Here is a 15,029-nt window from a genome sequence, read left to right on the forward strand (position 1 = left end):
TGTTCTTTCCATCACAAAGTTTCTATAAGTTGGGAAGGGCACAACTTCCTGATGCTCTGGGTCAACTTCAAACAATTTCTGACAAAGCCAATGCCTATAAATACACATACCCCCCATCTCTGACTCAGCTGTTACTGAACCAGGCGACTGCTGCCTGCCTGCACGGTGACACACCAGATTTATTGCTATTATTATCTGATGTGCAGCACAGTCATGGGAGCTGTAGGGAGATCATCCTCTCTAGAAGCTTTCTGGCCAGTTCCTGTAACTTTTCCCTCTGCTACGCTGTCCGCAGGTGCCTTGAGAAGCAATGGCCACAGCGGCTCCTCTGAACTTAGCACCACCTCACCTCTGCTTCCCTTCAAGCACAGCAGCTGCTTTCTTGGGACCAAACACCACCACCATGCACGTTGCCAGGCCAAAATCTGCTAAGGGCCGCACCAGGCCAAGCTTCAGTTGCTCTGAGAGCGTGGAAGCCTGTCCTTGCCGAATGCCACCTTCCCTGCCACCAGCAGCTCCTCCCAAACTTGTGAAGAACCGGAGAGCGTCATCCACAAAGCCGGCATTCCCATCAGGCCAGGTGTCTCCTAAGGAAATCCCGGAGCTCCTGCAGCAAGTGCCTCTGAGGACCTCTTCCTCCCTCAACAAGTACAAGGTGCTCCCCTCCATCGGCTGGAAGGGCGGAGGGAGCAGCGCTGTGGAAGCCGTGGCTGAACAGATTGACCGGCTGGAAGTGAGTGAGGGGCGGGAGGAGGCTCCGACAATCAAAACTCTTTCTGAAGAACAAGGATCTGCCGGTGCGTTGTCAGAAGCCGATGTCCCTGGTGAAGAAAGCTCACATGCACAGTGTCCTCCTGAGACAGGAAGGAAAATGAGACAAGAGAGCCCTTTGACATCGACTTTAAGTTTGGAAGAGCCACCGAAAGAACAGTCGCACTTGCTGCTCGCTATTCGATCTCCCTCTGGTCAGAGATTTGAACATCACTTCAAGCCCACTGACAGCCTCCAGAGGGTCCTTGCTGTGGCGGAACAGAAAACATCGGCCAAATACAAATGTTGCTGCGTGGAAACGGTGGAGGTGCCCTGCAGGAGCTTCTCTGACCTTACGAGATCCCTCCGCGAGTGTGGGATTCTCCACAAGTCCGTGCTGTGCATCCGACAGACAGAGCAGCACGACGCAGATCTTTAGGCGCACAGAGACACCACCGCACCGCTCTGAGTCGTTCTGCTGAGTGGGCTGCATTACTTTTTCCAAAAAGCTGAAATTCTGATGTTTCCTGGGCCTGCTCCTTTATCTTGCCATCTTCCTAAATTTCCTCTTGAGGCAGACGTGTGTGTATATGTTGAAATAGTATTTCAAATGTATATAGCTTCTTTTTTTTCACATGTGCCATCACAAATTGCTTCCTGGGTGCCATCAACCTTTGGCCTTTTGTTTTGTTGTTGTTCCTTTTTTTTTAAATTGCCAGTGTTCTTCTTTGAAGTTCCCAAGACCTCTCCCCTTGTCTTTTTCTGTATTTCAGGAAGGTACTGCTTCCTTGCGTGGATCTGGATTCAGAGGAATGTATTTGGGAAGGTAGAAAGAGAACTGTTTTACTCCGGAGGACCATGTTCAGTAGGTAATCATCATTTTAAAGCAACTTCTTCTCGAGAGTGACTGAAGCAGAGATCAAACCCAAAAACCATCTGGAAATAACAGTAATAACACGTAAGGGATTACTGTGAAGTGTTAAATTGTAAGACCAATGGTGATGTGCCTGTGAGGGCTCAGCTCTTTCTGGATAACCTCAGTGCAGCTTTTAAGAGCGTGACTACATATTTTTTAAGAACAAAGTTATTATTTTGCCTGTACTGGCGAGCAGCAGGATTTTCTACTTAGTTTTCCTTCTCTCATTCAACTCGTGTGACCCATAGGTAAGAACAGATGGAGAGTCAAGATGAGATGTTACGAAACCCTTCCGTTTAACCCCTTGACACTGAAGTGAGTTAAGCCAAGGAAGCAAGTGCTGCTTTGAGAATTTTTAAGTAGAAATATATTAATTGGATTTGACTGAGGGATTGGCTCAGGCAGTACACCATATTTTACTAAACTATCATTAAAAAAGGCTGGTAGGGTAACTTGGCAGGTTTTAGATAAATACAATGTGCTTGTGCTAAAAAAATGGATCTTCAAGGTTTCCAGTGGGAATTCTTACGGTTCAAAGGCAATAATTCAATTGACTCAAAACACAGACAGCTAGTTTTAATATTCTGAGGCAAACCCAGCATATTTTTAATGTCAGTGTAAGTAGCAAACCAACTCAGACCAGTCATAGCAACGGAAAGCTTATGCTGGTGTTGACCAAGAGTGCAGCATCTCCTTCTAAAGCAAGTGCCAGGGTCTGGCAGCTTTATAGAAATGGTATTAAAAATTAATTAAATAGTGTTACCTGTTGCTGTGGGCGATTGGTGATTGCATTGGTAGCAATCCCAGTGTCAGGATGTTGGACACATGGGTGCTTTTAACCAACCTCAGTGGAGAGCAAAGTTTTACTCTTTGTTACAGAAACCATTTTCTATGTTTCACTCAAGTCCTTAAAGTCCTTCTGATTTTATATATACTGTGTTACTTCTAAGTTGCTGAGTGTTTTCCTACTGTGTTCTAGTACAGCCAATAAAACCTTTTAGGTTGAACCTTGAACTTCAAATCATTTATGTGAACTGGAAGCTTAGCCATAGCGTCTCCTCCAAAACAAAAAATGCCGTTAATTTGATGGCAAATACCTCTGGGACCGTCCAAATCAGACTCTGGACAGTCAGCTGCCATCCACACCATCTTGCCTGTGCTTTCCTGGAGTCTGCATCCCTGTCCTGCACTAAATACAAGATCACAGCAAGGAAGGATGTGTTTTGGATCAGCGAGTGCCCGCTGCTACCAACCAGAGACATGGTGACCACCACACAGCTTTGAGAACGTGCAGGGGCCGATGCTTTAACCAAGAACTGAAGAGTAAGAACAACTTGGCTCATGCTGGACAGCACTTCTCCTGTGGGAGATTCCTCCATCTAAGATACAGCTGAGTTTGGTCCTCTAACAAACTCACCCAGGCTCCAGCATCTCCACAGATGTGCATTTTAATTATTTCCTTTTCTAAAAATGACATCCACTCTTGATCTCGGCAAGCACGGTGCAGGGAAAACCCCTCTTTCCTCTCCCAGTTCTCTTCCCTTCAAAAGTCTGATGGTGCAAATGCAGGGCAGGACTTAACAAGAAGTACTATGGGGGAAGAACGGTATTTGTCTGACCTCATTACTGTGTGATGCCATTTTACAAGCTTCCTTGTGGAATTCTTCAAAATAATTTCAGGAATCAGGTGAAATTCAGTTTGTCACTGACTGAGCTGTGACCTTCACTGAGCAGGGCACAAATCAAAAACTCATCAGGACTCCTGGCTGGGAACATCCTTACCGAAGGCTTCCTTGTTTTTTAAACAACAAAAAAATATTCAAGCAAGAAATGAGCGGAGGCATGGTTCAGTATGTGTTCTTTATTCCAATTAAAAGTACATTAGAAACAGCACACAGGACCAGCAGCAGCTTTCATGGCAATTCACCCCAATACTCTGCTGTCACGAGGTCATTCAGCTGTACTATGAAAGTAGGTGATTGAAACAAGTCTTCCACTCGACACGCAAGCACTCACTCACCTGCCACTTTAAATAGGTTTCCAACAGAATAAAAATAGATACACCCCAGAATACAAAAAGTTTAATTTTAACAGTTTGTTTTTTTTTTTTTCACTAAAGCCTTTATACAAATTGATAAAAGGGTGCACAATTTCCTAAAATTTTAGGTACATTTTAAATGAGCCTTTTTTTACTTGGTAAAAGGATCCATGTTCCTGTCTTTGAACAGAATATGATGGCCAAAATTGCAAAGAAAATTCCTAGTTAAATTTACAATTTATACATTTGATTTGAAGTGATTCCTGCACTGAGTAGCAGGCCGATGGCTGCTCACGCACATCCCATTTTCCCCAAAAAAGAGCTGTGCACCCTAAGTTCTAGTTCAGGAGCCTCCTTCTCCTGGAAACCGGGCTGGGGGAACAACCCACAGGCTTTCAGTTGTGCGCACGAGAATGGTCCCAACCCAACTAAAAGCCCGAGCACAGAAGTTGCAAATCCTTCCTTTTCCAGCAAGGATCGCCCTGGGGCAAGGGACCGGTGACCTGGTTTGCACTACGAGCACAATGAAAGTGGAGCGCTTCCCGTCTGCAATTTGGCTGAGCAATTTAACTCAAAACTCTGGTACTGAAACATACTGTAACAGGGAAATTTGGTGGTCTAAAGGTGTTTTTCTTGGTCAATACAAGCTATCATTATTTTTATTTCCTGTTTATTTCCTGTTTCTACTACTGATCGGTGAAGCCTAGCAGTTCTGTACATTATTCACACAGAGCTTCACAGGATCATCTCAGAACTGGCACCACCTGCCTAAAGGTGACTGTTTTCCCCCCTCAACACACATCAGCATTTGATGGAGCTGAATTTAGTTGAAAATTCGTTAGTACAGTTCCCTTCCCACTGCCCTCCCTCCCCACCCCACCCACCCACACCTTGGCAAGGCGAAACTCTTCGGGTTAACTTCTAGAGTACGTACATAAGCACTGTCACCACCGCACCGCTTGACGCATGGTGGCCATTCTAACAAATCGAGGATAAATTAAAAGAAAATACTGCCCAGCAAAAGCAACACGGCACCTGTGTTTGCGAGTATGAGCTACTGGAGACATCCTCAGGACAACTGACGTAAGGAAAAGCAGGGCAAATCCATCAGGAAGCCAGAAATGAGTCTTAAAGAGCTCAGGGGAGCGCCAAAGAGAATGACATCCTATTCTGTACAAGTTGAGTTTCCAGCCAAAAACCAGCTGCCTTGTTTGCTTTCTTTATGTTTTTTGTTTTTTTTCTTCTTTACTTCTGTCCATTATATATTTGACTTTTTAATTTTACCTGATCAGGTGAATGCTGAACTTTATTTCAATTAAAGGCAATAAAGTTTTGCTTTTTTTTCTTCTTTTTTAATTTTGTTTTATATAATTACCTATTGCCCATTTTTTGGCAAACATTATTTCATAGAATTCAAAAGATCTTTCCATTTTAAGGCTAAACTAAGAAATGTTAAAAGCTTCTGTAAACATTTCCTCTTCTTCCTCATAGTTGCACAATTTGAAGTCCAACTGCAATTTTTCAAATGAGGTAATTTTTGTGTACTCATTTTCTTAAAAGAGTCCTTTGCGGGACTAGCCGAGAGGCGTGCCAATCTGAGCGCTGATCCAATTGTAGTGGGAGAGCTTCCACAGCAGGGTACACACCAGTTCCAGCAGCTGCACTTCAGTTAGTTATCTTCTCAATTTCATCCAAGTCGTCGGTATCCAATTTGTTTATCTTTTTGTCTGGAAAAGATGAGAAAGAAGTCAGATTGCGTAACGCGGAGCAGAGAAGGGAAAGCTGCCTTTTAGCTGGTCTTGAGGACTTCAGCTTTAAGCCATGAAATGTTCAGTCAGGTTCTAAAACTACAACATAAACCTGTTTTTCTTTTCTTAAAGGCCCATCAGGGTACTCAAATGTTACCCATTTTATGGACTATCTAGGTAGCCAGCAAACAGACAACTTGACCTATTTCTGCTCCTATCAGAGGTAGCACTTCACAGTCTTAAGTGACATTTCACAAAACAACTGATGTGCTATTCTGCGGTCAGTTTAAGGCTCAATAAATAATTCCTCAGTGTACATCTAGCCCAAATTCTGCAGGAATAACATCTAATTTTAGAGAAAGAAGCAAGCCTGAGGGTACGTACTGAAATGTTCCTGGATTCTGTTGAGAATATTCATGCTGTGCTTGCTGTCCACCATGTTCACAGCCAGTCCTCGCTTGCCAAAGCGACCCGTACGTCCAATCCGGTGCAGATACGTCTCGTTATCTGGATTGCCATCTTTATCCACAGGAAGGTCAAAATTGATGACAACAGAGACCTGCTCTACATCAATCCCTAAGAAAAAAAGCAAGCATCAGATGGCACAACTGCATTTAAACCCTCTTGGAGCAGGAACAGCCTCCTCTGCCCTGACCTGTGTGCAGTTTGGTCACCACAGCCAGGCTACCCAACAGCAGAATTTCCGACAGATTTCAGAGCGCGGCTGCCCCGCTGTGCGAGGAGTTAAAAACCAGTCTCAAACTCTGAACTGGATCTTTTCCACAATGTGCTTACAGGGTAATTTGAAATTTAAAACCGTCTAGCTCTGATACCACTGAATCCCACTGAAACAGCCAATGGAAAAACAATTGGAGCTGCTCAGCTTTAACGGGCACTTACGTATTTTAGAAACTCCCTCTTCGTCTCCAAAGCTGAATAAGAAAAACAAGGAGCCTTTACAAGTACTACATCGTCTTAACTGTTCTAGGATGTCAAGTTGTAACAGAAATTCCTTCCAGAGTTCAGTATTATTCAGATTCAGTATTTTGGAACACGTTAAACACTTAAGGTCAGAAGTACAAGCCAGGCTGGGTGCCAAAGCATAAAATTCTCACAGGGTGGACTTTCTCATCTCAAGCTGCACGAAGCCTGCAAGGAATCCTGCTTGCCCACAGGCATCTTTATATGCACAGACATGGCCAGCAGCCCAAAATCTTAGGAATTACTTTAAGGACCCTAACTTCTCTGGACTAGAACACCTGAGGATACGAATTCTCGCTGTTAGCTGGCCAGCCATATCTTATTTTAGGAACCACTGCCTCTGCCATGCCCTACCTCTGGCACAGACGTTTGTGGTCACCAGCACCTTTTCTTTGCCCTCTCGGAAACGCTCTATCACAGCAGCTCTCTGTTCCACCATCATTTCCCCGCTGAGCAGCGCCACCTGATGGCCTTCCTTCGAGAGCTCCGCCGCTAGCCAGCCGGCCGTCTTGCGAGTCTGAAACACAAAGCGAGCCCTGTCTCTGGGAGGAAGTTTTAATGCTGTAAAGTGGGAAGAAACCTCTCTGGGATCGACTGGAAGCTCTCCAGTTGCTCGGCTTTTCTATCTCAAAAGGAAACAGCTCCTAAGTGCTGTGCCCACGCTGCTCCATAGTAGGAAAGTGTGCATGTCGCCACCACAGAAACCCTCCTTTAAGAAAAGGATGTGTTTTATTTGTTCTCTACTCCTCAGCTTTCACTCTATGAGGGATTATGTACCTATGCTAAAAACTCGCATGCGTTGTCAGGTAAACAAAACTACTCAGCTTGGAAAATGGCAGGGTTAGAGCTGAACGTAGTTGTGAAATCAAACAGAGGCTCTACCCACTCTTGAATTAAACAGTTTCCAATTACGATAGATTTTTGAGCTCTGATTACGTCTGGTATTATTACATCTCGAGACAGCCTATAAACAGACTGCTGCAGCAGACTCCAAATACAGGTTTGATCCTGTCTGAGCTAGCTTTACATGGCTATTCTGGTGCTGTCAGCACTGTCTGTTCCCTAATGGTGGCTTCCAGAAAAAATAAAAAAGACATCTCAGTATGGTTCCCAGGGAGACCTCCAGAGGTAGAACACCATTTATCTGAGGGAAGTCCCAAGAAAAGCTATGTATCAGCTGCAGAAATAAAACACTTCCCCAGCCCTCCTTCTGTCCTGTTTTTATCCATTTTCCATCCTCAGGGTTTAGGTTTTTTTCAGTAGTTCTGAGTAATACTCTGTTTTGGAAAACTGTGCATTACTCTGATCTTTGCTTCAGTGGACTTCAAGTATAAAAATTACCTGGATGGTCAAACCCAGAGAAACAAACTTGCTCGTGCTATCATGGCTCTCAAGATTTCACTCAAAGAGGGAGCCAGAAAAGCCAAAGAAAAAGGCAATTCACGTTCTTGGTTTCTTTCTGAAAAGTGTGCCTGGCCAGGTTTTAAAGTTTAGCAGACACTAATGGGGTCACTGGGACTATAACACTCCCCGAAAGGACTCACGTGGCAGAAGATCATGGCCTGGGCAATGGTGATAGCGCCGTAGATGTTGCAGAGAGCCTGGAACTTCTCATCTCTGTTATTGCACAGAACGTAATACTGCTTAATAGTGTCCAGTGTCTCCTCCTCTCGCTTCAGTTTGATAATGTTTGGGTCAGGAACAACTTTTTGAGCAAACTTCCACACAGAATCCTCAAAAGTGGCTGAAAACAGAAGCATCTGGCAGTCTCTGGGGAGCATTCTGCAAGAGAGAGCACAATGGGCAGCGTTCCCTCACAATGTTATCACACCCCCGATATCCTGATGGGATTAATGCTACGGGCAAAGCAGAACAAAAACCTCAGAAGCAGTTATTTCAGTGGCTGGAAAGGCTAATGCTAACCTTACCAACACCTGATCGTTCCCTCACGGATCAGTGACACCCAAACTTGCATTCTTGAAAATGAATAAACCCTGCTCCAGGGACAGGCTTTTTATTCTGTAAGAAAATGAAACTGCTTGTCATCCCCTGACATTCTCTCTCTATTAACCATCTGGATTAGAGCTAAATATATCATTTTAATCTTGTTGCTTTATCGGTGAAGACACCAGTCAAGAATCTAGCCCTGCTGTCCCTATGATACAAAGCAGCCATAATCAAAAGAAACAAAAACCACCTCCAGCAATGTACACCGAGTCCTCACCTCTGAATGCGGATGCTCTGGTCCTGATGCCCTTGGGTTGCTATCATCACGTCAGCCTCATCCAAGACGAACACTTTGATTTTCTTGGGATCTATGAATTTCAGTTTGGAACACCAGTCCAGCACAGTGCCAGGAGTGCCGATTACAATCTGCTCAGAGATCTTCTGACCTCTCTCCACTGCCGAGACAGAAAGGAAGGCTTTCATAAGATGGCTGCACAGCCAGTGAAATGCTCTGCCCTCTCTGAACTGGCCTGTTTCACACTCTGACTGCTCTATTGTTCCTTTACTCTATTGCACCGAGGAACATCCTTTTCTCATTTACAGTCTGTTGGTAGCATTTCACCTTACTCACATTTATTTCCTCGAACAGCATATGCAAGTTTCAGCTCCGGATAAAACTTTCCCATCTGTTCAATCACTTTTCCTGTTTGAAGTGCCAGCTCGTATGTTGGGGAAAGGCACAAACACTGGAGAGACAGAAGAATAACATGTTTCAGATGATCCCGGGTAACACTATCACACTTGCTTTTTAAAATCCTTATTGAAGTTTTCCTGAAGACAAACATGCTAGCAGCTGTAGAGTTTCTGAAAGCCCACCAGCCCTGCATCCTGCAACTAGAGAAGGAGTTCATGTGACACAGTCACCTGGCTATTGGCTTCCTGTGTGCAATTCTGCTCCTCAGGACCGAGAGTGCAAATACTCTGATGGGGGACGTATGTGGACAGTAGTGACAGGGACCCTAGTCTTAGACTAAGAGATAAGAACAGGATTTTTAAAGGGAAAAAACTTGGTAAACTTGGTAAAACTGCTCAACTACCTCATAATAAAACTGGGTTAAAAAAAGCCCCTTTCTGGGCATTGTCTGCTCTATTGTCACAGATATCTTCTCTTCCATCCCAAATTCCACTTACTTAATCCCCTTCAGCCTGCAATATTTCTCTGATTTAATTTCTCCCAGAATGATATCCCCTCTAATTAACTCCTCACAGAGCAATGGCATCCTGAGTGATGCAAGGGAGGGACTAACAGGAACAAGTTGTGAGCAAAATCCACGTCCTTTGCATTCAAAGCATTTTGATAGATCCCTGAACTACCAGCCTTTGCTAAGTTTACAGAAAGAGCATCACAGAGATGGGTTTATCAAGCTATGAATTTACTGTCAACGGTCTCAACAGCAGCTCAGCTTCTTCACTAGGTGGCAACGCACCACCACGAAACCCCCCCAGAACAGTCACATCCCAGAAACGTCACCTGTGGATACTTGTTCCCAGGCTCAACACGACTGAGCATGGCCAGGACAAAGGCAGCTGTCTTGCCAGTACCAGACTGAGATTGTGCGATCAGGTTCTGTGGGCTGTAGAACAGAGAGCAGACACGTGCTCAACCAGATGAGCGACCCAGACAGCGTATTCATGAGGTTGAACGATAAAGAAAACACGAGTGGCATTTTAATACCTTTTAGATTTATCACTGCCCTGGATTGGTGCCTAACTTGACCAGCTATGCTCCACAGGGCAGAAGTTAGTTCTTGCCCTCTACCAATGCTCTCTTTCAGCACGTCTTGATTATGGTCATTTGGAAGGAAAGCTGTGATTATCTGTCAGTACTTTTCCATTTTGCATATCTCCCCCTAGTGACTTAACACTTCATACATTTCAGCTCAGGAGTGCAGAGAGGAAAACCAGCCATGCAGGCAACACAGCATCGCACCTACACCCACCCACCCAGGATTTCTGGAGCCATGTTCCAAAGCAGCCTTATTATTTCTCTCCTACGCTGACTACGAAAATCAGACTGACCTTGGCCGAACACTGCAGCACTGCATGTTCAGTACCAGCCCTGGGAAAAGGGCAAATCCATGGGTGCTGTCACATAGTTCATGACTACAGAAACACCATGGCATGGGAACCCTTTCACCACAGCCTGGACAGCTCCCTCATCACCCTCCTCCCCTCTAAAGCTCCATATTAGTATGCTAAATTTTTCAAGTCCTGCCTATACTGGAAGAGAGTGGAAAGTATGGGTACATACGGTTCAGCAAGCATCATGGGCAAGGCATTCTCTTGTATCTTAGATGGTCTGTTGAAGCCCATGGCATAGACTCCTTGCAGAAGCTGTGGTTTCCTGAAAACAAAGGAGTTTTTATACCATGACTATTAAAGTACATTTGGTTTTCATTTGTGTACAAAAAGGTGAGAGAAATCCTTGCAACCAAAGAGCTGCCTCTTTCTGTGTACCCACTGTAATTGCACTGGTGGAGTGACTACGATCAATGCCTGGAAGCTACAACAAGGGACAGTAGAAAGTTTGGCAAGGAAGCTTTGCAAAACCCCCTCGAGTTAGTAAATCAGCCTGCATGCCTGCCTTTCACAGGTACATGGGAAACCATGTCACAGCTCTACAGCTAGCGCTGGGCTTCTTGTTCTAAAGCAGCTTTTCAGACAATCCTGGGGATGCCAGGCCAGAGAGCATTAATCCTGTCCTTTAGGCCAATCCCTTTTCCTCAGCCATACTTAATCTTGGCACCAAAATTATCACTCTTTGAAGACTCCAATACAGGACAAAGCGACCTCAGTACGAGGAACAGAATGAAGCGTAATGTCCTGAAACCATCGCAAGGACTTCAGTAAGTCGTGATGGATTCTGTCACACATACAGTGTGATAACACCAGAGCGATCCTGGCTTAGCACACAAAGCTGGTCAATGACTGATGCTCACCATGACTGCACCTGGTGATCCATGGTTATAACCCAGCATCCAAACCAAAGTGTGTCCTCAAGAGCTTTTTCTCAAGGGACCTTTCTAGTCTTAACAGACACTTATGGAGACAAGGAGATCCAAGAACAACCTAAAATTCAGGTTATGGTGCTAGGAAACTCTTAGCAAATGACCTCCTCTGGCTTACTAGAGTGCTGTTAGCAGTCCTCAGAAGTAAGGGCTTCCCTTTCAAAGCAGGTTACAGGTTTCCTGCCCACCATTTCCCACTGTTAAGAACTTCCTATTCAGCACAACGTGCTTTTTAAAAATCGTGTATTACTTTCAGATGACGGCTGGAACAAAAGCTCTTTGAAAACATAACCTTTTGCTGCTCAGAAGCAAGGACGTACAAAGCCCCACTCTGCAACAGTTGCCAAGGATACACCAAGTCATAACAAAATGAAGACTCAATTAGTCTGGCTGCCCCCATCATTAACTCACTTGGACTGTTTGGCTTTTGAAAGATGGGAATTAGTCTACCAGGCACTACAGGACCTCAGCTTTTTTTGTAGGCATTCAACCACTAATATCAACAAACCGAAACGACATCCTGACATTTCATGGCGAGAAGTCTCATCGGCTCTGATATCCCCATGGAGCTTGCAAAAGAGCAACAAACCTGAGATCATCAATATAACCAACAACAATCCCAACAGGACAGCCTCTTCAGCACATTAAAAAAATACATAAATCTATCACCCCTTAAATACTGCTATCATTGTTTGAAAGCTCCACTGGTAAAGGTATTCAATAGGAAGGGTCAGAAAATACTAACGCTAGTAGTCTCTCCAGTACATAAATCCAGTATTGCTGGCAGAGAAAAGATAAGCTTTTCCCTTTGTGCTATTCACTGCTGCTGCTGGACCTGCACAAATAACCGCCAGAGAATGGGCACAGAAGGTGGTTCATTACTTCTGCCAATAAAACAAATCTTGTTTTCCAAAGCACTGCTGTGCTGCTGGAACACCTGCCCCGAGCCTCTCCGCCTTTGCTGGAGAGCTGGTGGCAAAATGACAATGTCCCTGACACAGAAAAGGTCTCTTTTTGCGATTCACGTGGCCTTGGGGACAGCGGCCATGGAAGCACAGCCCTCCCTCCTCTGGTCACCTCATCCAGCTTGTCACACATGAGCTTCACTGTGCATCTGAAGACCAAAACCCATACATTAAAATTCAGAATACTGTTGCTAGAGCTGATTACAGAAAGCAGTGCTAGCTCTACACAGACCAGGAGTTCAAATGACCTTGTTTCAGTTGGAAGCCTTCACGAGGAACCAAGATAAAATAATCCTCCTTGCATTGAAATAATACAATAAATGACATGCTCATTTATTAATGACAATTTTGCAATAATTGGAAACAGAAACCCATGCACTTTTAAGTGGTATCTCCTACTCAGCCAGGAATTCTAACAGGACTTACAGCCGCAGCTCCTCAAAAGACTTCACGGAGTAGAGAGGCGACGTGGGATCCCTCTGCAGCACCTCCACCTGATTTGTTGTGTCAACCAAGTTACTGCGGATTAGCTTGTTCAGCAAGGACTGGGCAGCTCTGTCCTCTGTTGAAAAGGGAGGTAGAAGAAGTAAATAAATCACAGCCTGCTTCAGGTGTTGCTCCCACTGAAACGGTGCATTACTGAGCCAGTTTAAAAGGACAAGATGCCTCCAAAGTCTGAAATTCTCTATCACAGAGCAATGGCATGAAAGAGCCCAAACTTTTTGAGAGAAACAGTTATCAGGATATCACAGAGATTCACATTTAATATTAGGAAGACAAACCAAAATGAGCACTGTTTTAAGGGGGATCTTAACAGAGAAAGAACGGTGCTGATTTGAGATATTATAGCTTAGCATCCAACTGGAAGGTGGGACAAGGCTAAAAGCCTCACTATTATCTGACATGAGAGCAGACACCTTTTAGGGTTTTTTTTCTTTTCAAGGAAAGTTTGAGGCCGAACGCTACTTTGAAAGGTGCCAAGGCTGAAATACAGTAAGGGCTGAGGATAAGTGAGATCAAAATGGAAGGCTAAACTGCTGCACTTTGGGGTTTTCCTAATAAACCTGTTTTCTAAAGCCGCCTTCTGAAGCATTTAGAGCTGTTACCCACCTCTTAACGGCCATTTCATAAACGCAACGTGCTGGTTGCTACAGCAATTCCAGCTCCAGGTTATCCAACTGCTCCTGTCTCCAGTCCTGCCTTTGAGAACACTGCTATCCCCTTATTTCTCTCCACTCTAATCCAGGAGTCTCCCAAGTTATTACAGGACCAAATGGCTTTAAAAGTATTATGGAAGAAAGACGTGGCTTACAATTAAGTCCTTGGAGCAGGATACAAGATCATCCATCCTGAGACATAAGGCAGACTTACTTTAAGTATATACAAAATTAGTTTTCTTTTCAACATTCCTTGCCAAAGCATTTGTCAAGGCAGCGCTTACCCTTCTCCTCATCCTCCGTCTTCTCTATGTTGTCGTCTGCCTTGACAACAGCACCTAAAGTAAAACAGACAGTTCTGGGGCAGATGCGAGGTCAGGCACCCCACACCCACAGAGTTTTAGGTTTCAAATATTGTGGGAAAAGCTACAAAACAGCTCATTTTCCTGGGGAGAACAGCCCTGCTTTATTGGTGCGCAGAAGAAACCAAAGTTACGGCTTGCACTGAAGTTTATCAACCACTGTAAGAGATTTTGCCCACACAGCTCCTTGAATACATCAAAACATGATTTTAAAAAGTCAGCCTTGCAGACCAAGTGTGCGAGCCAGATATTTAGTCTACGCTGCTGTTTAATCTTAGCTTTATGTTTCCTTTTTCTGGAATTTTTTGACTAATTGGCGATTTACTTTAGCAGCAGCGCTCCAAACCCAACGGAAAAACATTTCTAAGCCCATTTGAGTGGCTGGAACTCACCATTGGCATCTGGTTTGGTTTTTTCCTCCTTCAGATGTAAACTGCTCAACTGCAAGTGAGGAAGAACACAAAGTCAGAGTCCTGCGAAGGCCACTGTACCTATGTTTTACTAATGGAAAAAGCTCAGAAAAACCTGAGCTTTCATCAACACCTCCAGATTTATCACCCGCATAGTGACAACCCAAGCCTGAAGGCAAACAAGATGAAGTTAGCGAGATGAGCTTGATCTTGAGTTTTAAAACAAATACTTTTTCTCAGCTGTAAGGGAGAAGGGGTTTGTTTTCTGACCCTGTGACTCGGCTCGCTAATTGCTCTGCTGATGGCAAATGGGAGAAAATTTACATTCCAGGATGGAGAGGAGAGCCGAGGGCAGTGCTGGCTGCCCCAGGACACATCCCTCTCACCCAGGGTTTGTTTCACCACCAGAAATGTGATGGGGAGGGGAGCCCCAAGGGTCTTCTTGCACATCCAGGCTGAGTTCATGCTCTCCTTGCTAAAGCACAGCGCTTGAACGGCTCAGAGAAATAAAAACCCCAACACCTCAAACAAATCTAGATCTTATCACAGGGAAAAAAAAAAAGAGAGAAAAGATATTTTTTTTTTCCCCCTGAAGACCACAGGCTTGGTGACCACCTCAGAAACGGTGCTGCTGACAGGGCTGTGTCTATATGTAGGGTGAGGGGGAAGGAGAGGGGCCTCCCTACC

At 44.6% G+C, this 15,029-nt stretch overlaps 2 protein-coding genes across 4 annotated transcripts in view; one reads left to right on the forward strand and one right to left on the reverse strand.

Moving 5' to 3' along the window:
* The first annotated feature begins 310 nt into the window (after window positions 1-310).
* On the forward strand, window positions 311-1,189 carry UBXN10 (UBX domain protein 10). Its single transcript, XM_010190089.1, has one exon. It carries the CDS (start codon window positions 311-313, stop codon window positions 1,187-1,189), a length of 879 nt encoding a protein of 292 aa, XP_010188391.1.
* Window positions 1,190-4,947: 3,758 nt separating this feature from the next.
* Window positions 4,948-15,029, reverse strand: part of LOC104545060 (ATP-dependent RNA helicase DDX19B) — a 10,545-nt gene continuing 463 nt past the window's right edge. Inside the window, exons 2-12 of one of the 3 annotated variants that reach the window (XM_010190092.1) lie at window positions 14,325-14,373; window positions 13,855-13,908; window positions 12,840-12,975; window positions 10,692-10,784; window positions 9,912-10,014; window positions 9,012-9,126; window positions 8,658-8,835; window positions 7,978-8,215; window positions 6,788-6,950; window positions 5,837-6,028; window positions 4,948-5,431 (exon numbers count right to left, since the gene is read on the reverse strand). In XM_010190092.1, the coding sequence (XP_010188394.1) occupies window positions 5,370-5,431; window positions 5,837-6,028; window positions 6,788-6,950; window positions 7,978-8,215; window positions 8,658-8,835; window positions 9,012-9,126; window positions 9,912-10,014; window positions 10,692-10,784; window positions 12,840-12,975; window positions 13,855-13,908; window positions 14,325-14,373 (1,383 nt within the window). In that variant the 3' untranslated portion in view covers window positions 4,948-5,369. Of the gene's footprint in view, window positions 5,432-5,836; window positions 6,029-6,787; window positions 6,951-7,977; window positions 8,216-8,657; window positions 8,836-9,011; window positions 9,127-9,911; window positions 10,015-10,691; window positions 10,785-12,839; window positions 12,976-13,854; window positions 13,929-14,320; window positions 14,374-15,029 lie in introns of all 3 variants that reach the window. The other 2 variants (XM_010190091.1, XM_010190093.1) reach the window with 2 other exon arrangements.

This window comes from Mesitornis unicolor, unplaced genomic scaffold, assembly GCF_000695765.1.
Source record: "Mesitornis unicolor isolate BGI_N332 unplaced genomic scaffold, ASM69576v1 scaffold20758, whole genome shotgun sequence".
Lineage (NCBI taxonomy): Eukaryota > Metazoa > Chordata > Aves > Mesitornithiformes > Mesitornithidae > Mesitornis > Mesitornis unicolor.